At 42.0% G+C, this 23305-nt stretch overlaps 1 protein-coding gene across 4 annotated transcripts in view; it reads left to right on the plus strand.

The window, feature by feature from the left end:
• The window catches only part of GLS (glutaminase), a 119667-nt gene that overhangs the window by 50574 nt on the left and 45788 nt on the right, over nucleotides 1–23305 (plus strand). Inside the window, exons 1-6 of one of the 4 annotated variants that reach the window (XM_071747832.1) lie at nucleotides 2924–3351; nucleotides 10948–11044; nucleotides 11517–11638; nucleotides 17393–17522; nucleotides 18219–18298; nucleotides 21088–21251. In XM_071747832.1, coding sequence (XP_071603933.1) covers nucleotides 2990–3351; nucleotides 10948–11044; nucleotides 11517–11638; nucleotides 17393–17522; nucleotides 18219–18298; nucleotides 21088–21251 — 955 coding nt within the window. In that variant the 5' untranslated portion in view covers nucleotides 2924–2989. Of the gene's footprint in view, nucleotides 1–2923; nucleotides 3352–10947; nucleotides 11045–11516; nucleotides 11639–17392; nucleotides 17523–18218; nucleotides 18299–21087; nucleotides 21252–23305 lie in introns of those variants that run through there. The other 3 variants (XM_071747831.1, XM_071747833.1, XM_071747835.1) reach the window with 3 other exon arrangements.

Raw genomic sequence — 23305 nt, forward strand, 5'->3', positions numbered from 1 at the left:
CCAGGAAATGTAATAGGTAAGGTAATAAGTCTGTGAGAACTGTAGGTGCTTTGCATTTTTTTTTTTTTATTTATTTTTTTTTATGTGAAGTAACTGTGGGCCAGGATTACACATCCCACACTGATATTTCAAGCTTTCTTGTTCAGTGGGAAGGAAAACCATTGGTGTGCTGAGGCACAGCTTATCAACTGGCTCCAAACAGCCTCCCAAAAACTCTCCTGGCTGCTGTGGCAATTTATTAGCAATTTATTAGCAATTTCTTAGCAGAGGGAACACCTGAGGGCAATTGTGCTGTGGTGTAAGAATAAGCAAGGGCTATTCTGAATATCTTGTTTGTAGGGATTATCTCAAACAGGTAACAAAAACCCCTCTGTGTTTTCCAGGGGTCTTTAAGAGCAGTTTACTACACCTGGGCAGCTGAAACTTTCCATTTAGGAGGTGGTGGGAAAGAAAATATTGGTATTTTCAGAGTAAAACAGTTCCAATAAAGCGTGCAGCAAGCACATTTTAATCCACAACTACAACTTCTCTTCCTCTCAGTGTGATAAATATACCAGAAGAAATAAACCTCAGTGCAGGGGTAAATTCTTCACAGGGAAATTTAGCAGTAATACAACACCAGAGGGATCAGAAAAGGATGGTTTCTAAAGTGAGAATGTTAGTGGAAGTTTAAATATCAGTTTCCACGCTGGCATTACTGATGTGCTGGGATGACAACATATCTCATCCCCTATCCCATAAGGGATACAATTTACTGGTGTAGCTTTGTACTCCTCCAGGACAAATTTAGCACTTGGGTTACATGAGGAAAAAGTTTCACTGAGGAACTGCGAAATCCCCGACTTCCAAGATGCTTCACACACGCTGGCAACTGCACCAGAAGCTTCAGCACCTGCAGGGAGTGAGGTTTCTAACTTGTGCTGAAGCCCTGCATCCATTCTCCAGTGCTCCTCAGGCTTGGACTCCACGATCTGATTCTGGAGAGGGACCTGGACAGACTGGAGAGATGGGCTGACTCCAATGGGATGAGCTTCAACAAGGCCAAGTGCCGGGTCCTGCACTTTGGCCACAACAACCCCATGCAGCGCTACAGGCTGGGCACAGAGTGGTTGGAGAGTAGCCAGGCAGAAAGGGACCTGGGAGTCTGGATTGCCAGGAAGCTGAAGAGGAGCCAGCAGTGTGCCCAGGTGGCCAAGAAGGCCAATGGCATCCTGGGCTGGCTCAGGAACAGCGTGGCCAGCAGGTCCAGGGAAGGGATTCTGCCCCTGTGCTCAGCCCTGGGGAGGCCACAGCTTGAGTCCTGTGTCCAGTTCTGGGCCCCTCAGCTCAGGAAGGAGATTGAGGTGCTGGAGCAGGTCCAGAGAAGAGCAAGGAGGCTGGGAAGGGATCCAGCACAAGTCCTGTGAGGAAGGGCTGAGGGAGCTGGGGGTGTTGAGGCTGGAGAAGAGGAGGCTCAGGGGAGACCTCATTGCTCTCTACAACTCCCTGAAAGGAGGATGGAGCCAGGCGGGGGTTGGGCTCTTTTCCCAGGCAACTCTCAGTAAGACAAGAGGGCATGGTCTTAAATTGTGCCGGGGGAAGTTCAGATTGGATATTAGAAAGAATTTTTTCACGGAAAGGGTGATCAGATATTGGAACGGGCTGCCTGGGGAGGTGGTGGACTCGTCGTCCCTGGAGACATTTAAAAAGCGACTCGATATGGCACTCAGTGCCATGGTCTAGTGACTGTGGCGGTAGTTGTTCAAGGGTTGGACTCGATGATCTCTGAGGTCCCTTCCAACCCAGCCTATTCTATGATTCTATGATCCTGAAGGTCTTTTTCCAACCAAGGGAATTCTGCCATTCCCAGTGTGGCCCTTGGCATCGCGTTTCCACGGGTCGGTGGCTCCCACGCTCAGGATGTGAGCTGCAGCAGCATTTTCAGGCTCTGATTCCACGTTTGGAGGTGTGAACGTGAAGAAAAGCCTCACCCAAAGCATTTAGACCTCGAGGTGCTTTATTTTTTGCCTGTTTTTTCAGGCTTGGGCCCACAGCATGTCCTGGAGGTGAGCAAGGGTTGGACTTGATCATCTCAGAGGTCCCTTCCAACCCAGACAACTCTAGGATTCTACGATACGCAGCGGCCCCTTCACTGCAACCCTGTGGAAGCCCCCAGGAGACCAGGACATGAACAGCAGCGAAGATTTTGGGGATTTTTCTGCACTCCCTGGGAATTCCTGACACGCTTTTGTCTTCCAAGCCCTTCATGGCCCTTCCTGGCCTCCACGGGTGGCTTCTGCACGCCCAGGGCTGCTGGGTGGGAGCATCCAGCCCGTGGCCCCTCCCCACCTCTCTGCCGGTGCTACTTCAAACCCTACAATTTGGCTCAAACCCGCCCGTATCCATGGCAACCTAAACCCCAGCCCATCCCGCGTCCAACCCCGCGCAAGCCGCACTATGAGATCAAGAGCGTTCCGCACACCCCCGGAGCACCCATCCCTCAGGTGCCGGCCTCCTGGTGGGGGGGGGTGCGGTGGTTACTCAAACATCCCCGTGAAGAACCGGGGCGGACAGAAAATGGAGGCTGCGGGAAGGGCGGGGTGACCTCGGTGCGGGGCGGCGGCCCCGGCCCGCTACGCGCCGACGATCCCCGTCACCGCCCGGCCCTGCGGCGGACCCGCTGCTCCGCTCCGCCCCTCCGGATCCCCCCCCCCCCGGATCCCCATCCCGGATCCCCGCCCCAGGCCCCGCTTCCCCGGGTGCCCCTTCCACCCCCTCCGCCGCTGCCTCCCGCGCCCGGACCCCAGCGGCCCGCGGGCGTTTGGCCGCCGGCCGAGGGGGTGGGCGTGGCCCACCGGGATTGACGTGGCGGCCGACCAATGAGAACGCGGAGTGCCTGACAGTTACGCGGCCGCCGCCAATGGGATGAGGGAGGGGGCGGGCGCGGCGGGGCGCGATCGTCGCGGCAGGGCCGGCGGCCCCGGCAGTCGGCGGAGGGAAGTGGCGCAGCATGATGCGGCTCTGGCGCTCGGCGCTGCTGCGGGAGCTGCTGCTGCTCGGCTCGCCGGGAGCGGGCATCGGCGGCACGCCGAGCTCCGGTGTCGGTTCCAGGCGCTTCCCGCCGCCTTTGGCCGCCGCTTTAAGGCGGGCCAGCCCGCCCGCTTCTCGCCGCGGCCCGGGGTTGCCGCTTCCCACGCGGGGCTTGTGCACTCGCTCAGAGGGAGCCTTGGAGGAACCGGGGAAAGGGGCGCAGGCGACGACCCCCGGAGAGACCCCCGCCGAGGGAGCCCACAACAATAACCTCAGCGGCGGCGGCAAGGAGCTGGCCGGAGGAGGAGGAGGAGGAGGAGGAGGAGGCGGCGGGGGGGAGAAGTGAGTGCGAGGGGGGCGGCGGGGCCGGGCCGGGGATGCGGAGGCGCCATGTGAGCGCCGCCTTCCTCCCGCAAGCCTCTTGCTTGCGGAAGGGGGACGGACCGGGACGAACCGGGCCGGGTCGGGCAGGCTGCAAGGGAGGGGGGCAGCTTCCTCCGGCAGGTGTGAGGGCCGGAGGGCGGGCAGGGAGCTGCGGGATTCAGGCATCGCTTTTCCTTCGGGTCCGCCTGTCCACGGGTGGAAATACCGCCGAGGTCGTTTCCGCGCCCCCGGGGCTTTTCCCTGGAAGTGTGAGGGCTGTGGGTGAGGTGTTAGTTGGGATCATCCAGCCTCGGTGCGGTGTTGTTCCCAAGCCTGTTACCTGCGCGGAATATTTTCCAGGAGAAGCGAAACCTGCGTCATGGTGCGTGAATTATTAAAGGTGATGGATGGAGGGACCAGGTGTATGGTTCTGCCTCGGAAGTTTTGTAGCCCTTGCTTCTCTGTGTCTGTGTGCAGAGCTGGTAGGGATAGGTGGTAGCACCAGCTGGTGGGGTGGACAAATGTTTATAGGTGCTATAGAACCTGTCCCGGTGTCAAAAGGTTCCGATTTGTCCCGGGGTGACCTGACATGCAGGTAATAGAGCAAGAAAACTGCTTTATATTTTTGTATTTGTGTGCCTGCACTAAGAAACTGAACTATTCCTAAAATTCTGCCCCTGTGCTCAGCCCTGGGGAGGCCACACCTCGAGTCCTGTGTCCAGTTCTGGGCCCCTCAGATCAGGAAGGAGATGGAGGTGCTGGAGCAGGTCCAAAGGAGGCAACTGGGATGGTGAAGGGATCCAGCACAGATCCTATGAGGAGAGGCTGAGGGAGCTGGGGGTGTTGAGGCTGGAGAAGAGGAGGCTCAGGGGAGACCTCATCACTCTCTCCAACTCCCTGAAAGGAGGTTGGAGCCAGGGGGGGGTTGGGCTCTTTTCCCAGGCAGCTCTCAGCAAGACAAGAGGGCACAAGAGGTCTCAAGTTGTGCCAGGGGAGGTTTAGGTTGGACATTAGAAAGAATTTCTTTCTGGAGAGGGTGCTCAGCCATTGGAATGGGCTGCCCAGGGAAGGGGTGGATTCTCCATCCCTGGAGATATTTCCAAAGAGCCTGGATGTGGCACTCAGTGCCATGGGCTGGGAACTGCAGCGGGAGTGGATCAAGGGTTGGACTTGATGATCTCTGAGGTCCCTTCCAACCCAGCCAATTCTGTCCTGACCTGTGGGTCAGGACATGTGTATCTGCTCCAGTGTGTGTCCCCTGGTAACGATCAGGAGTGGACACCAGGGACAGAGCAGAAAGTTGGGATAAATGGGTGGTTTTCCTTAGCACTCTGCTCTCTTACTGTTATGCAGGTCTTGGAAGAGTCTTCTTCCTTTCCCATCCCTCCATCTGACACTTTGTCCATTGCTTGTTTGGACCTGGCTGGGCTCAGTATCTCTGAGAGCATTTTAGAGGAAGTTTGGCAAACCCATGAAGACCCACGAAGTTCCTTTGGGTGTGTTTGGAACATGCCCCTTGGCTTTCCTGGAGGGGAAAGCCCATGTGTCTTCTTTGCACTTTTTATGGGACAACATAATTAAAATCTGAAACCAATCCAGCTTGCACTTTGCTTGTTACCTAGATGAAAAAAAAAAAGAAGCAAAAGACAGAGGAAATGAGGCCAATAAAAGAGTACCTTGTTTTAACCCTGAGCAAAGCCTCTGTTAGCTTAATGCTGAGAGGAAGTATGGAAAAGATTCCACAAGGCCACTCTGGAAGGCCTCAGCCCTTAGCTTCTTAATAGTTCTGCTTTTGAGTTGTGTTTTTTAATTTGCTGGTTGTTGTGTTGTTTTTTTTTTTTTTTTTAAGCATGAAGTACTCCTTCAACAGGGCAGTTTGGGAAAAGTAGTTATCTTGTTCTGCTTCCCTATCTCCCACCAACTGCTTTGGCTGCTCAGCTTGGTTCAAGCCTTTTGTTCCAATAGGATCTGATCTTCTTTAAAGGCATCACTTGTAATTTCTCCTGCCAAACTTTAAAAAAAAAAAAAAAAAACGTATGAAAAGTTATGTAACGATTGCAATATAATGCACACTCACATGTGTGCTATTATTTTTATCTGATTGTTCAACAGAAATGAAGTCTTCTGGTTTGAGTTAGCTCTCTACAGGGTTTTTTACAACCCAAAAATTATTCAGCTGTGACTCAAGCAGGTGTGGTTTATAAAGGTCACACTTCCATTTTCAACGAGAAATACGGACAGTAGCACACAAAAAAAAAAAACTTAGTAAAACCAGAATGCTGACTGTGAAGGGGTTTTGAGAATGTGGAAAAGGTGATTTATTAAAGAGGTAGCATTTGCTGAAACTCAGCTCTTATCACAGCTTCCTGCAGCTAGCACCAGTTAGGTAAATCCTGTAATTTCCATCATGTCTGCTAAAGCAGTGTAGTCACAAACCAGTTGTGTGCTTTTAATCATTTTTAGCTTCTGATGAAAGGATGTATTTGAAAGTCAGATGCTTGTTCTTTGAGCCTTGCTGCAAGATGAACAAGGAGCAATTATATAAACCATAGAGCATACAGTCAGGAAGAAGGAAGAAGCTGGAAATGTTTCTTTCCAGTGCAGGAATTCCTGGGGCACCTTAGCTGGATACTTTGCTTCTTACTTTTCTTCATGCAGAATCAGGAAAGTCTTCCTTAAGCCTTTGTAAATCGTATGGTACATCTGGAAATCCTTGCTACAGGAAGGCAGAGTGTAGGATTTGGAAGAAAAGGGGGGAGTTCTTCAAAAGAGGTTTCTGGGCTACACTGACAGCTGGGCTCAGACTGTGTTCCTCTGGTGCCAGCCCCTTGCCATCCAGCACTATATAATGTTTCAATTGTCTTTGGCAGATGCCTTGTGGACCCAACTGGCAAGGCAATAGTTTGTTTTATTTTTTTAAGTTTTATTTGTTTGTTTGTTTTGGGGTGGTTGTTATTTTTTTTTTTCCAGTTTGGTTGTGAGGTGGCGGTTCTGGGATACTGGAGTAGCCTCTGGTGTTGAAAGAGCTCTGTTTTCTTGCTTGTTTTCTTCCTTAGAAGTCCTGGGGTACAGAGAGCAGGAGTTGCAAGTGAAAACCTGAGATGTTCCATGCAAAGACTCTACTGGAATTTGGGACAGTTCAGTTCTTCATAAAGGGGATAAATTATGAGGTCTTGTAGCTGATGGAATACCTATTCTCCTGCTGCTTAACCAGATCCCCTTGTGTGTTTTTTTTCCTAAACCTCCTTACCTTCCTTATCTTCCACCACCTCCTTACCCCTGCTCTCCAGCCTTTCCTCTGGGTATCCACCTGAAACTTACTGTATTTTGGAAAGGAAAAAGAAAAAATTGAGCCTAAACTGAGAGTACTCAGAGACTGCTAATTTTGTTTAATGAAGGCTTTGGATTAAAATGCAGTCATCCCTGTCTTCATGCCCAAATAGTTAAAGCACAATAACCTAGTATAGTCCTGAATTATAGACTTGGATAATATTTAATAGTATTTACTTATACTTTTAATGTAACTGTGTATTGTTTACTTTTACTTCCAGTGTAAGTGCACATTGTTCTTATGTCTTATGCTGGCAAATAGCAGGATCAAACAGTTTCTCTCACTGTTAGCTATTTCTAAATTACAAAAACCTTGCTTAAAGTGAGGGGGAGGAGCAAAATTTGAGAAATTGATTTTTAAAGTCTATCTAAATTGCAATAGTGATGAGTGCTAGTATATGGGATATACCAACATGGCTAATAGAAGTGTTTTGTTTATTATTTTTTTTCATTAAAATGGCAAGGAGTTGGTAGCATTCCTTTTTAAGGGCAGGTTACAGATTCTGGAGATACCTTTTAAAATTAATTTTAAATTTCTCAGATAATTTAAACTTCTGTCAAAGTGTGGATATCCTACTCAGAGAGGCAAGAACCTGTTAGAAGTGTGCTTTGACTGGACTGAACTTCCTCTGAGGCTTTGAAGCACCAGTTCTTTTTACCATAGGTGCTTTGACATCTCCTGTGTCCATTTTTGGTTTAAGTATATAAATACATAAAATATGTAAATATGTAGATAAATATGTAGTTTTGTCTGAATCTGGGGAAGCTGTCAAGCTTTGGTTACATAGCACTGGTGATGAGATCAGTGTCTGATCAGGCAAGTGGAGTTAGGTGGTGACTTGAGGGGTGTTTCTGTCTCTCAGTTGGAGATCAGTTATCTGCAGTATGGTGACAACTTCTTCAAGATGCCTCTTAGAGCAGTTACAGACTGTGGTTTGCAGCCCTTAGTTGTGACCTCCTATTTTTGTAACTGGTGTGCTATGGTTAACAGTGATCCTGGTACTATTATTAGTAGTCTTTTGTTTCTCTGAAAATCCTCTTCTGCCTTCTGCCAGTTGCATCTCTCAGCACAAAGCAGGAATATTTCACTGGATTTGGAATTTAATCTCTCTTATGTTGGAGAAATGACAAATCATCTTTTGTTACCATGAAATCCTCCGTGGAATCTGGCATAAGCAGTGTCCTGATGGCAAAAGAAGAGCTGAAAGAAGGAATGATGGGAACTGCAAAGTCCTTGTGCTTGAAATTTCTGCATTCTCTTTTTCTTTAAATAAAAAGAGCAGTCTGGAGCATCTGCCAGGATGCCAGTCCAGAGGTTAGACTGCCACTGAAGAAGTCTGGTTGTGTAATAGTCTGGTGGTTAATTTTTTTCTCTATATTCTTATTTTTTTTTTTAAGGAAATAAGTGTCGTTATTCGTGAAATGGAATAAACTAGATTTTCCACTTTAATTCCACTATGGAAACTTGAGTTTCTCTGGCTTGAAAAACAGCTTTTACAGCATGTGCTGAACAGCACTATCTTGCTAAGTGTGCTCATGGTGCCAAAACATACCTTTTAGGTTAAGCAAACATTAGCTACTGACATCACTGACCTCTTAAACTGCAGAGCAAGCCTTTCCACCTCTATTTAGCTGATAAACTTTATCAAAAGATGGCCTGTTTGACACAGAGCAATTTTCTGTAAATATATTGAATGCCATCCTCTTTGCTTTGGCAGCCAGTGCAGAGCCTTTGTTAAATTAGGCTGACAGCCCCAGTATTGAAAATCAGCAGATGTGAAAGATGCAGAAACTGTGTCAAGACAGAATATTCATAGTGTGAAAGGTGCACATCCCTGCTAATAGGTGAAAAATCTTACAGAGAGGCATTGGTAAAAATGTCAGATGTCTGAAGTTTTTTTCCTGCACTGTTCCAGATAGAAATTCTCCATTTGGAACAGCTGTAAAATTCTGAGTTATAGCTCAGAGGCTTTTAGATATGTAGCCTATCAGTTAAATTTTCTAGGTGTGTTTCTGGGCTTGTTTTGTCTGAAATCCGGGAGTTTCCTCTGTCAGACCTTCTGCAATCCAGTAAAGAGTCTGATAGCAGAGGCATTCCTTAAAACATAACATTTCAATGCTTTGGGAAGCTTGGTTAAATATTCAGTGTAAAATGGGGCAAATGTAGGGGTGTTTACTACCTAGCTCAGCATAGCTTAAGAAAACCTGAAAAAAAAACCCTGAAAAACTGCTTAGCTGTAGAGAGTTAGGATGCAGGTAAAGGATGAAGCTGTAGTTGATCTGTTAATTATCCTATAATTGATATGCTGGTAATTTTGGTTTTGTTGGCTTGTCTGGACACACCGTGCTCCAAAGATTAGAATGGAAAACTTGAATTTTCTTTACAAAAAAAAAAAAAAGGGTGTTCAGCAATTTGCTTGAGGTATTTGCAAGCATTTGTCTTGGTTGAATTGCCAGCCTGTCTGTGCATTAGTCAGCCAGCATCATTTGAAAAAAAAAATTAAAAAAAAAATACAGACTGGAAGACAAGGAAAGTTCTGTTGGCTTACAAAGCTGTCTTCTGTTCTGAGTATGTGAATGTTATAAATAAATAGCAAAATTTTTTACTACTGGTTTTCCCTGCTGGTTGTGAGGAAAGCAGAGAAGGAGAGAGAAGGTCGTCTTAAATTTAAAAGGGTATTTGGATATAATCAGCTTTTTATGAAAAATTATCATAAATCTGACCTGGTTTTGGGCTGGAGTAAGCTCAGGATTGGGAGGGGAGGGGGCTTGGAAGATTGCATTGGCCTTCCTAGGTTCTGTGCTTCTTTGCAGTATTTATTTCAGTGTTTACAACTCTGAGTACTGATACTCAGAGAATTTCTAAAGTTGAAACTGTCATGACTGGAATTAAGACCTGGTTTTTGCACACCTGTACATAGATGTATAAAAATAAGTAAATTGCCACTGAATATTCCAGTTTCAGGCAGTAACTTCTATGTATTACAATATAGCAACAAAGTATTGCCAATAATTATTAGACTAATATTAATAAATTATTATATAAATATATATAATTATTAATATTAATTAATATTAAACTTTAAAACTGCTGGTGAAAATCATGTAAGACTGCATTTTAGTTAGTTTCTGTCTACACTTGAACTGGTTTCAATTTATTATTAATGCCAAGCAGCTGGACGTGGACTTTTTCTGAACTGACCAGAAGCAAAACCTCAGGGGACTACAGGAATTGATCCACAGGAATGGATCCTGAATCCAGGAATACAGACAGAGGCAGCACACTTGACATTTGGGAAGTGTGTGTGCCAGAGATGTGCAACAATTCTGTCCTGGCAGGGGAAGCACAAAGAACTGGGTATAAATTTGTGCTGCTGGGTGCTTTGGAATATCAAGGAGAGGAGAAACTCTGAGGATAAAGCTTCAGAGACCTTCCAAAGGCTTTGAAGGAAAGCTGTCAGGGTTATAGCTTTCTCTCTTAGGAGGACTCTTGATGATTAATCTGGGAGGTTTGCTACACATCTCATGTGAAATGGGGATGGTGCAAAAAGCTACAGGAAGCACACCTGAGAATAAAGTATTTAACACATGGAATACTTAGGCATTGATAAATATAGAGAGCATTAAAGATGTACCTACACTGCACATTAATTTACCCTGCTAATTTACCTGGTGAGAGGTGCAGCTTCTGGTGCCTGAGCTGGTTGGGATTACTGTCCTGAGCTGCAGATGCCTTTCACTGGAACCACTGTGGCTTAGATAAGCTTCTAAAAAGACAAGGGCTTCAGGACTCCTCCTAGGAGTTCCTAAAACCAGGAATATTTTGAAGAAAATAATACACATTCATCACCTCTGGAACAGTGCTCTTACAGCATTGTTATGAGGCACGTAGGTCTCTGAGTCTTATAAATAATTTATCCTCTCTGCAAGTAATGTGTCTGTCCTCTGTAACAGCAAGAGAGAAACGTGATGAATCTGCTCCAAAAAAATCCCTAGGTATCACCTTAGTAATAAATATATGTCAGAAAAAACATGACTGTGTCACGATTAAAAAGGTTTGCTTTGTCAAGTCAGATTAACAATTTTTAGCTGAATTAAGCTTTGTATTCACTAATAAAAGCTTTCTTTGAAGCTAATGCTTGCAGTTATGTTAGTACTGAAGATGTTTTTTCTTGTGAACAATGCAAAAATATTTATAAATTAAAATATGCACTGAATTAATCTATAATTTTATTTTTTTTTCAGTAAAATAAAGCAAGGTCTCCTTCCTAGCTTAGAAGATCTCCTTTTCTATACGATTGCAGAAGGACAAGAAAAAATACCAGTTCATAAGTTCATAACTGTAAGTTCACTCTTCTTCTGTGCTGGATGAAAAGCAGCTACAAGGGTTTTTTTTTTAACATTCTGAAAGCAGGAATACAAAGCAAAGCATTTCTGTCACACGTGGTTAGCTACAGCAATGAATATAACTGCAGTCCCCCACCCAGCCTCAACGTTGGTTCTGTAATTAACTAAGGGAATTATTGTACTCCTAATGTTATTATTTTCATTGCTTGAAAGCATCTGTGTCTATGGCAGGGCTGGGTGGAACTTGTGTAAATTTGTAGTGGGACCACTCTGGATTTCACATTCCATTAATCTTTGACATCAGGTGCAGCCAAAATGGCAAGAGAATCAATAAGGTGTCAGAATGCCTGTGCTGATAATGCAGTGGCAAATGTCTCTTCTCTTTAAGGCTGAGCAGTAGAGAACTTTATTGTAATAGCATATCTTTTTTTTTTTTCATTTTATTAATTGCTGTTTTGTTGTAACAGGCACTCAAGTCTACAGGATTACGTACATCTGATCCCCGACTGAAGGAGTGCATGGATATGCTAAGACTGACCCTTCAAACCACTTCAGATGGTGTTATGCTGGACAAAGACCTTTTTAAAAAGTAAACTTTCTGTCAATAATATAACTATATAATCCTGACTGCATGGGATGTGTTAGTGAGTGTGTTGGGAGGGACACGAGGTGTATAAATCTCTGTGTAATTCGGAAGGGAGTCTCACACACACCCCCCTGCTGGTGCTCTTTGCTTACAAGTTTGTTCTCTGGTTTCCTGCAGATTGTTTCATCTCCACAAGCATCTAACATGCCAGTGGGGTTTGCATCTCTATCTGACCCCATGCTGCCACCCTCAGTTAGATGCCAAAAAACCTAAAACTTTCTCTCTCGCTCCATCAGTTTTTACTCTGAAGTGCAGGGTGCAGCTTCTCTGTACTGAGATGTTTGGAGCATTTATGTTATTAATTCTAAAAGTGAGTACACCAGAGTGAAGTTACTGTCCTAATTCTAGGCACTGGTCAGTTTTGGAAAAGATTTACATGCCAGATTTTTGTGATGTTTTTCTTAAAAAAAGGCTGTTGTCAGTTGGCTGAACAATATAAGCACTGTTCAGGTGGTCTTCAGTTCATTCCAAACTCCTTTTCTCCCCTGCTTCACAGGTTTTTGTGCTAAAAGATTGGTAGTTCAGGGGCTCTTAAATCTTGAAATTTGCAGAGTATTTTTGAGTCTGTATCTTACTCCATTTACAGGGTAAATGACATAATAACTAAAGCTTGGCTTTTTCATTCAGTATACTTTTGTCAAAATTTGTACTTTTTTGTTGTTCTGTAGCTTTTTTTTGAATTAATGAACTAATGCTGTTTAGTGCTGTTCCCCCTCAGTTACAACCTCAAATATGTGCATATAAAAAAAGTTACATAATTACATATATATTATAAGTATATAAAATACATAGTATACAGTATACACATAGTTTATGTAAATATAATCATGTATATTTATATATATAAACATTTTTGAAAATAGTGTTAAAAAAGTAGGAATGTGTGTGTGAAAAAATAACAAACCAATCAACTCTATAATTAAATGTGGGAAGCTTCTTAAAGGTACAGTATGGAACAACCTTATTCCTGTCTTTTAAAATCAAGAGTCTTCAGGGTCTTCACTGATTACAATTTAGTTTTCACTGTGGTAAAAAATATCAGTCAGCAACCTTTCTGAGTGTATGTTTGGTCTGAAAAGAAAATGCTTTTGCTGTTATGCATTACAGTAATATTATATGGCTTGTTTGTAATAGTGAACTATGAATTATACTCTATATTTAAAAAAAAAATAAAAAAAGATTGTTAATTAGAGAGCTGAAGATTAGCCTGTGTTGTGCCATCTCTAGGATATGATCCTCTGTGTTAGGGAAGTGGTTGTTGCTGTGATAACTTTCAGAAAGCTTACATGGTGGCTTCTTGTGTAGGAAGAGTTTGGAACACAAAGACTACAGAGAGAGTGGAGAGGTCAATCTTTTTTCACACAGCAGATTTTCCTTTGTAGCAGCAGGTTAGAAAAATGAGCACCCCTCCAAGTTTCAGCTTTCTGTTCCTCCTGGGCACACTGCATTTGCTGTGTGGTCACTCCTGCAAGGTTCCCATCTTCTGTGTTCTTGTCCAAGGTTTTCAGGTGTGAAATAGAGTAATGTATCTACTCAGCTGCACTTGCCTCAGGATGTTTAAGCTTGGATTCCTCAGCCACAATGACAGTGGTGTCATTCTCCTGTTCAGTTTGAATCCAAATGTGCTCCATCAAGTCAAGCAGCAAAGGTAATTGAGGTGGAGTAGTGGTAGCATAAGCTTGACTAAATCAATTAAGTCTCAGAAATTACCCATAACACATTTTAGCTCCTGCATCTTTACTGTCTATCTTTGTAAGACAACTTTCAACACCTTTTTAGTGCTTCTAAACATTAGATTCCCATTTGACTAAGCTTGCTTTACTTTTGAAGTTTTTAGCTTTACTTTGCTCTCCACTTCAAGAAAAATTTGGAATGCAGACAAAAGAGCTTGGGTTTTTAAGCCTTCCTCCTCTCCAGAGCTTCTTGAATTGAATGATTCACTGGTGTGCATGTCAGGGAATGCTTGACATATTTTTTGAACTAGCTGTTCATTTTGCATTGATATATGTGGTTTTTGCAGCATGAATTCCTGCCTTGCTGGCAACAGCCTACATGCTGAAAGCAGCACAGCAGACTAGTCAGCTGGTTCTGTGGAGTTTTTCCTTTCTTTTCTTGTTTTTTTCTTTTTTTTTGGTACCCTGGGTAATGGTACTACTTAATAAGTTGTAGTAGTACTGTATAACTGTAGCTGGATGAAACTTAGGCAGCTACACAAATATAAAAGGTTGTATACTCTTAATATTCCTCATGAAATGTGCATATTTTAAGATAACCCCTCTTTAGGTCTCTCTATGTCACTGTGGCTACCTTGTAGAAAAATTCCTGATACTCTTTGTAAGAAATCTTCCTACTCCTCTTTAGGTTTTCCTTTAACTCATGGCTTGTTCTAACAGAAAACCATGAAAAAACTTGCAAAAAGCCCTGTTTCTTAACTGACATTTTTTTGGTTGTTGAGGAGGAGGTGGAAAAGCATGAGAAAATTGGAGTTAGCTGGAAAATGGTGTGCACTTGACAGTAACAGTTACAACTGAGATTTAAACTCTGTTCTTTTTCAGAATAACTTTTTTTGGCCAAGTAGACTTAAGTCTTTGTCACAGGGCTGCTGTCTGTCCTGCTTTATTGGCCTAAAAGTGTGGTTTTGCTAGCAGGTTCTCCTCTGATCTGTGGGTAGGAAGCAGCCATCTGGGTATGTTTTGTTCCAAGCATAAACCTGATAATCTGGTGCTGGCTCTTAAGCAGGGTTATCTGCTGGCTTCTGTGCTCCTCATCTAGGTAGCAAATCCCCAGGGAAACTTCCATTTTAGATATGCTTAACCCCAGGTATTAATAAAAGTTTTCATCCTGTTGGAGAGCTTTTGATTATGTTATAATAATTAATTACCTCACTTCAGAATAAAGGTACTTTTTTTTCACCCTAGAATGTCTAAATATATTGAACACTTTTACAGATCTAGTTGTGCTAGCTGGAAATGGAGTTTCATGTATTCATAATTCATATTCATAATGTACCTCTTTACAGTCCAGTTTTTGCAATTCCAGTTTTATATTTTTTACAGTACTGTACCTTTTTACAGTCCATTCAGCTCCATGGATAACCTGACAGTTCTTCAGAGTTGGTAGGAGTTCAGACTTTTTTTTTTTTATTCAGTTGTGTGCTTTGTGTAACCCTGACTTTTATGTTCAGGGACCATTGATTCAGTTGCCCCCAAAAAACCCAAAATTCCCAAGTGTTGCTTTCAAGGTACATAAGTCACTGAAAGTTCTGAGACTTGCACTTTAACCTTTCTGACCTGAATCTATCAGAGAAGTTCTGGAGTTTGAAAATGTGTTTTCAAATGGGGGAAGAACTTGCTTGGACTGTGATTTAGCAAGACAGGTAATTTATGTTTTTTTTTAATGGTGAGATTGCAAAGTTTGGAGAAATGGAAGAACTTGAGGTAGGGTGTTTTTAGTGTACCTGTCCTTAACACTGCTGAAGTCTCTGAGATATAAGGGCTAAATTTGACTGCTGTCAAGTAGATAGAAAGGTTTTTATTAATCAATGTGTCAATTTACTTAAATTCTTCCCTGTGATCTTTTCCTAATGGTTCCACTGCTTTTGAGCCTCAGACTGGTCTCAAAAGGGTTACCTGAGGCATAAACCAGTCAGAAGCTGATGGGGGGGAGATCCCAGTTGCAGAATATTACAGGCTGTAATATAAGGTACTCTGTTACCCTGGGTACTGGAGCTTCCTTAGACCCCTGTTGTTTTATCCATGCAGTAATTATTCTGAATACCCATCTAGATTAATTGGCACTCTGTATTTAATGGCTGTGAATTTGTATGATTTGCCTGGATTGAGAGCAGCAGGATAAATACTCAGACACTGACCTCAGCAGCAGTCTGGGAACAGCTTCTTGCAGAGATAGGAAATGCCCTTGAGCAGCACAGCTGGCTCTGCACTTGGCTTTCATCTCTATTTTAAAGTGATTGAATTGTTGAAGTGAGCATCCTAAACTTGCTGTCACTTTTTAAGTGTTTAAATGTCCTTCCTGTTTCACAAACACCATGTGGTGTCAGAGGACTCTGTGTGGATGCTGCCTTCTTGGTTTCCACACTTTGTATTTAGGTTTCATTGAGCTTAAAATGTATTATTATTGTTATTATTTTTTCTTACAGTAGAGCTTAGTGCTGCCCAGATGATTCAGACACTGTAGGAGTGCATCTGAAGGTTGTTACTCCTTCTGCACACAGAGCTGCCATAACTCCTTAATTACTTTTGAAGGGAGATTATTGCACCTGGAGGAGATAAATTGGAGGCTGGGAACAAAGAGGAGCAGGGTTTTTTTGCCAGATGGGTAAAAAAGGAGTGGGTAAGCATGAAAAATTAAACCAAACCCAATGCAATTCTATTTTACCATAACCTAACAAAGGAGCTTATTACAGACAGCAAATTTTAAGATACCAATGTGTGCAATGGAAGCTTCTCTACCATTTTGTTTTCACTCTTGGAGAACAGACCTGATAGTTGAATTTGGGTTAAAATCCCTGAATACAAAGGAGTTCAAATTGAAGCTTTAAGAAAAGAGAGGGATTTAAAGGGAAGATAATTCTGTCTGTTCACTGACCTTCATGATCTCTGAGGTCCCTTCCAACCCAGCCAATTCTATGATTCTATGATTCATGCAAATTCATTTTGAACTGATTCTGACTTGCAGTAATAGTGTTGTTGGAAGTAGCTATTCCAAGTGGCAGTATTTCCCTAAGAAATAATTAAAAAAAAAAAAAAAAGTCTTCATTGGGAGGGTCTGAAGTGACAGTTTTGTTTCTGCATAGTGTGAACGTGTTAATGGCAGTGTTTATTTGGTGATAAACCTCCCTTTCTCTTCCTTGCTCTGGGATAGGGCTGTTAATACCCTTTATCAGGTCATATTCCCAGTGACTGATAATGGCTCCCAGTTCCCACTCCTGCTCCCCCTCCACCCAGAGACCACACCACATCCAGCAGCCTGTCCCAGCTTGTCTTTGGAACCTTCCTTCCTTCTGCTTCTCCAAGATAAGTCCTTTCCTTTTCACCTCATCAGTTTTTTAAAATGTGCCAGCTGGGAGGGTGTGGGTGAAAATGTACCCAGGCTGAACAGGCAGCGAAGATTTTTTTTGACTGGTGAGTTTGGAACAAGAGACAGGGCAGCACTGTTAATTTCTGTTTAGTTTAGAAGACATTATTGATTATTTCTGCAGAGTTTTTGTTGGTTTTGGAGTAGAAGCTCATTCCAGTTTGGCCTGTTTGTGGTGAAACCAGATGGAAGAGAGAGAAATCAACTCTGAACCTCAGCCTGAGGATCTAACCCAGAAATGAGCACCTTGTCTTTGGACAAGGGCTGGGTCAGATGGATGTCTTGAACTTAAGGAATGGGTGGCTCTTGTAGCCTTAGATGACACTCCAGTAGTTCAGCCTCAAAGCTGAAACTTCAAATAAGGGCTTTAAATAAAAATGCATAACAGCAAACGCAGTGAAAAAATATTTAAATACATTTAAAAATTATTTATAACTCATGGAGTGGAAATTTAAAAGCCTTTCTAACACAGACTTTTTTAGCATATGTCTTCAAGGGATTGACAGAACTTATTTAAATAGTGGTGAATTGCTGCTTAAGAAGGCTTTTTGGCAGTAATTTTATACTAAAACTTTTTAAACTTTTTTTTTTTTTTTGCAGGTGTGTACAAAGTAATATTGTGTTGCTTACTCAAGCTTTCAGGAGGAAGTTTGTCATTCCAGATTTTATGTCGTTTACTTCACATATTGATGAGCTCTATGAAAGTGCTAAAAAACAATCTGGAGGAAAGGTTTGTACATCCAGTTTCAGGCTTCTGTAGTTTTCTTGATATTGGCCAAACACGTTGTTTGTTAAGCAGACAGATTTTTCTTAACTTTTTAATGTTAAACTGATAAGATGGTAAAATAGTTCTGGAAGTTCAGGAATGTCTGCAAGTTGTAAGCTGTTAGAAAGAAGCTCCTTTTAACCATCTTGTACAGTTTTGAGGTTAGAATGAGAAATTAATGTTGTTCTTTCCTTATTTTGCTTAAACCCTAGAGCTGCTGTAGAGTCTGACAGACTGAGCTTAATAAAAAGAATTATGCTACTCTACACAGCTGGGTTGTGTGACAGAAATAATTGTCAACACCAGCATTTATTAGTAATTAAACCTTAATGTAGTGCTTATTATTCAAGAAATTAATTGAAAAACCTCAAACTTTGTTGCAAGCCAAGACTTTCTATGATTTGAACAAGCTCAACATGCTGTAACATACAAGAGAGATTCTTAGAATGGGCTGAAATTTGGACTTTATAAAAATGTTTCTTTTGATAATGATCTAGTGAGTATAATAACTTGTAATGAAGTTTGAGATATACTGAGTGTATTATTAGTGGAGTAATACTAATTATTTTCCTTTCCTTTGGCATTTATTTAATTAGCTTAGTATATAATGCAGTATTTGGGATGTTGTAATGTCTCTGTTTTTATTTTACATCATGGTAGGTTGCTGACTACATTCCACAACTGGCCAAGTTCAGCCCTGATTTGTGGGGTGTGTCACTTTGCACAGTGGATGGACAGAGGTATATTCTAACTCCTAGATTTTTTGCTATTTCTGTTATTTAAACTGTCTAAGTTATATAAACTTCATAATATATCATGGTTTGATAAGCAAAAAGCTTTAGTGGAGTCAACAAGTGAAACCCACGTGGTCATCTTAACATTTTTTCAATTTACTGGTTAGGCTGACTTATTTTGCTATTTTTAGAAAATATTTAAATAGTATTTGTAAACACTGTACTTAGAGCTGGATTATATTGCATGTATGATCCAAACAGTAATGAAACTGGAGGTAATTTCAGTGGTTACCAAAGCAGTAGACAGATTGTGCTTATGCCACATTAATCTTCAGAAGTTCCAGAGCTTTGTCTAACAGTACCCATGCCTTGAGCTGTGCTATTTTGTCTGTAGGTCATGGTATACTTAAAAGTCAGTTTCTTTTTTTTGCATTTTAATGCTTTTCCTGTAACATTATTATAAGATCACTGTACATCACTGAAAAATTTCAGATGTGTAATCATTTAGAAAAAAAATGAAGACGTGGAAACTTCACAGAACTGATTTTTGCCTTTCAGTTTTATTAAGCTTACTTCTAGAAGGGTGTATACAGGTCTTAGAGCTAAAGTGGTGTTATTTTTACTTTTTCTTGAACAGTGAGTCAGTGTGGCAGAGACAGTTATGAGCCCAAGCTGCTGGGTTAGGAACTGGCTGGAGGGCCGGGCCCAGAGAGTGGTGCTGAACGGGGCTGCATCAAAATGGCGGCCGTGGTGTCCCCCAGGGATCAGTGTTGGGCCCAGTTCTGTTTAATATCTTTATAGATCATTTAGATGAGGGGATTGAGTCCATCATCAGCAAATCTGCAGATGACACTAAGCTGGGGGGAGTGTGGATCAGCTGGAAGGCAGGAGGGCTCTGCAGAGGGACCTGGACAGACTGGAGAGTTGGGCTGATCCCAACGGGATGAGGTTCAACACAACAACCCCATGGGGAGCTCCAGGCTGGGCACAGAGTGGCAGAAAGGGAGCTGGGAGTCTGGATTGCCAGGAAGCTGAAGAGGAGCCAGCAGTGTGCCCAGGTGGCCAAGAAGGCCAATGGCATCCTGGGCTGGCTCAGGAACAGTGTGGCCAGCAGGTCCAGGGAAGGGATTCTGCCCCTGTGCTCAGCCCTGGGGAGGCCACAGCTTGAGTCCTGTGTCCAGTTCTGGGCCCCTCAGCTCAGCTCAGGAAGGAGATTGAGGTGCTGGAGCAGGTCCAGAGAAGAGCAAGGAGGCTGGGAAGGGATCCAGCACAAGTCCTGTGAGGAAGGGCTGAGGGAGCTGGGGGTGTTGAGGCTGGAGAAGAGGAGGCTCAGGGGAGACCTCATCACTCTCTCCAACTCCCTGAAAGGAGGTTGGAGCCAGGGGGGGGTTGGGCTCTTTTCCCAGGCAACTCTCAGCAAGACAAGAGGGCACAAGAGGTCTCAAGTTGTGCCAGGGGAGGTTTAGGTTGGACATGAGAAAGAATTTCTTTCTGGAGAGGGTGATCAGGCATTGGAATGGGCTGCCCAGGGAAGGGGTGGATTCTCCATCCCTGGAGATATTTTAAAAGAGCCTGGATGTGGCACTCAGTGCCATGGTCTGGGAACTGCAGCGGGAGTGGATCAAGGGTTGGACTTGATGATCTCTGAGGTCCCTTCCAACCCAGCCAGTTCTAGGATTCTATGATTCTATGAAAGAGGAGCTCACACCATTTAGCTGAGAATTGGGGTGAAATATTCTGTGCCCTAGATAATACCAGAATATCAGATAGGAACACACAGGTGTTTGCTTAGGTCCCAGATGTGAGTGGGGCATTCTTGAGAGTGCCCTAGAACTGCTGATGCTGTCTGTGGACTGGGGTTTATTTTAATATCATCTGTTTTGATCTGGGTGTTAGTTTCTTCCCAGCCACGTGCTCCCTGAATTTTTGGGGGAGGAGCTGCTCAAGGGAGTTGAAGTATTTTTCAGCTCCCTGCTGTAGTGTCAGAATTATTACCTATTCATAGTAAAACAGCTTTTAAAGGTAAAAAAGGCTCTCCTTTTTGAATATTTTAAATGGGCTTTTTGCTTTTTTTGGGTATTACCACACGTACCAATGAAAGTGCTAATTTTTGTATTGTTTAATGTTCTGTAATGTTGGTTTTTATACTGCCAAAATGTTTTTTTGAGTTTTTCTGAAACCTCACATTTTCTCCCAAGGGAAAAGCAGCAAATAGATTTCTGATTTTGCCATTAAATAAGAGGTTGCTTGGAGCCTTCTGCTCTAGCTGGAGCATATGCTGCTGGTGTGAGTCAGTCTTCAGTGCAGTCTGATTTAGATATTGAAAGTAAACTTCCCAAAAGACAGCAGATAATAGTTGTAATAAAATGCCTCTGCCATTATCAAAGGGGATGTAAATACAGTTATCTAATGATTGCTCTCAAATTCCAAAACTGAATTGGATCTCAGTTTATATTGACAGAAATATGTACAGTGGCTGATCTCAGGGCAGCATTACTCAGAGTGTTTGGCTTGCAATTAATTGAACAGGGTTTGATACTACAGCTCAAGGTGATTTTTTTTCTCTGGTACTAACCCCTTTCTGAACTTTTTAAAATTGTTATATCTGCAGTAATCACCTGCAAGTGATTTGGTTAGGTTTAGCTTATTTGTTAAAACCTTTAAATCCTTTTTTGTTTGGTTGGTTTTTTGTGTTTGTTCAATTTTTTGTTTTTTGGTGGTGTTTTTTTTTTTTTTTTTGGTGTTCTGTATTTTAATATGAGACTTTCAAACCTCTCCCTCTGTGTTTTTCCCAGGCACTCTGTTGGTGATACCAAAGTTCCATTTTGTCTTCAGTCCTGTGTAAAACCTTTGAAATATGCTATTGCTGTTAATGATCTGGGCACAGAGTATGTGCACAGATATGTTGGGAAGGAGCCCAGTGGATTAAGATTCAACAAATTGTTCCTGAATGAAGATGGTAAGAGATATATAATGCTTAACAATGCAAATACAAAGTTGTTTTTTTTTTTTTTTTTTTTTTTTTGTTTTGTTTTGTTTTGTTTTGTTTTGTTTTGTTTTGTTTTTTTTTTTTGTCTTTTCACTTTACACAAAATACTTTGTCATCAGCAAGCTACACTTCCCCCTTGTTGCTCACTTTTAAAACAAAGATACTAAACTGATTTTAAGAAAAATGTGTATCACTTCCTTTCTCATCCCTGAGAAGCAGATGCTGGTGCCAAGGGCCAGCCCTGGCTGGGGTCCAGAAGGTGACACTGAGCACACCTTCCTACAGTTTATTCAAAACTGAATTTGGCTATTAAATCAAAAGAGTGCTGGGTTTTGTTTCCTGTGGTGGGACTGCTTTAGCAAGTGTTTCTTCTTCTTTTTCATATGATATTAATTCTGTGGTGTGAAAATCTTATTTTAAAAAACATTATGGTAAAAATCAGGGGAGGATGAGTCATGGGAGCCCTTAGAGGAGATTCTGGATGCTGTCTCTGAAACAGAAATGTTTCTTCTAGCAGATCTCTCTCAGTAAGAGAACAGACAATGTTTCTGTTGCCATAGTTTTGTGATGAATATTTAATTAGCAGCATAAGACTTAAGATGATATTTTTTGTCAAGGGCTGTATTCAATTTTTACTTAAATATTTATGTTATTAATATATAAATAATACAAAACTGTGTTTAGTACACACCTTAAAATAGTCTTTCAGAAATTACAAATAAAATAGGGCTTAGCAATTTATTTATTCTTTTTTTATTATGTTAGTGGGAATAACTAATTCCACGAGGGAATTGTTAGGTTGTGTTTTTTTAATCTATTATAGTTAGAATTTACCTGTTTCTAAGCCTGCTGTGCAATAAGAGAATTGGGATTATTGAAAGCTTGAAATGCATGAAATCAACAGTGAAGAATTCACTGATTCACAAGATAGAAATTTTAATTTTTAAGCATGTGTGTGTGTGGCTGATAGAGCTGACATCAGAAAAATGTGTCAGGACTAATCTTTATTAGTTAGTATTTCTAATGTTAGCCAGAACTAACATTTTATCTGTTCCTTAAACAAAGGGCTGAAACATAAGGTTGCAGTGTAATAAATAGGAGCATTTCAGTTACAGGGAGAGAAAAGGAAGTTGAATTTTCAGAGAGTGAAGGAGGGGGAGGAAAGAAGGGATTACACTGAATTTTAGTTTTGAATTGAAACATGAAGCTTGGATATGGATTTGGCAGTCTGAGCAGACTTTGTTCATACTTGGAAGGACAGATTTGAAAATAAATAAATAGAATACAGATATTTCATCTTTTTGCTTTCTAATTAACCCAGTATAAGGGAATTTCATGTTTCTAGGCAGCATTTTATCAAGTATATGCAAGTATTTGAAACCTGGTTAGACATGGATCTGAAGATTTTATTCTGTAGTCATCTGAAGGTTATTTTTTTTTTTTTTAATAGTTACTACCCTAAAGAATCCTAAGCCAGGGTGTTCTTTCATTTATTTGTTGACTAATATTCAGATTCAAGCTGGAAAGAATGGAGATCACAAGACAGCTTTAAATTGGAGCTAAAAATGCCAGTTTGTAACAGAAAAGTGTTGCTAAAAATCATTTATGTTTTGAGTAAGATCTGTGCTGTGCTGTGCAAATTTGGAGACTTTGGCAGCCTTGTGAACATTCTATTTTGAAACTTTTTTATTTTATTTCTTTTCTTTTTTTTTCTTTTTGTCAAAGGGAACATATGGCCCATCAGACAATTCAGATTTCTGGAGGGCTGTGTTAATGCAAACCAGATTATTCTATTTAATGAAGTTGATCAACAGTTTCCCATAGTAAAAAGTGTCTGTAAATAGGCATCACTGGGGATGATTTTGGTGGCTGTTGAGCAGTTTGCAGGTTTTTTTTTTCATGTCTATTGAGTTCATGATGCAAACCCTGTATCTATGGATGGTTCCTGTCTCCTACCCATACATGGGACTGCCAAAGGAGAATTATTTGTAGAATTAGCTCAGTTAAAAATATTGCCTTGTAAT

This window comes from Heliangelus exortis, chromosome 6 (genome assembly GCF_036169615.1).
Source record: "Heliangelus exortis chromosome 6, bHelExo1.hap1, whole genome shotgun sequence".
Classification (NCBI taxonomy): Eukaryota; Metazoa; Chordata; class Aves; order Apodiformes; family Trochilidae; genus Heliangelus; species Heliangelus exortis.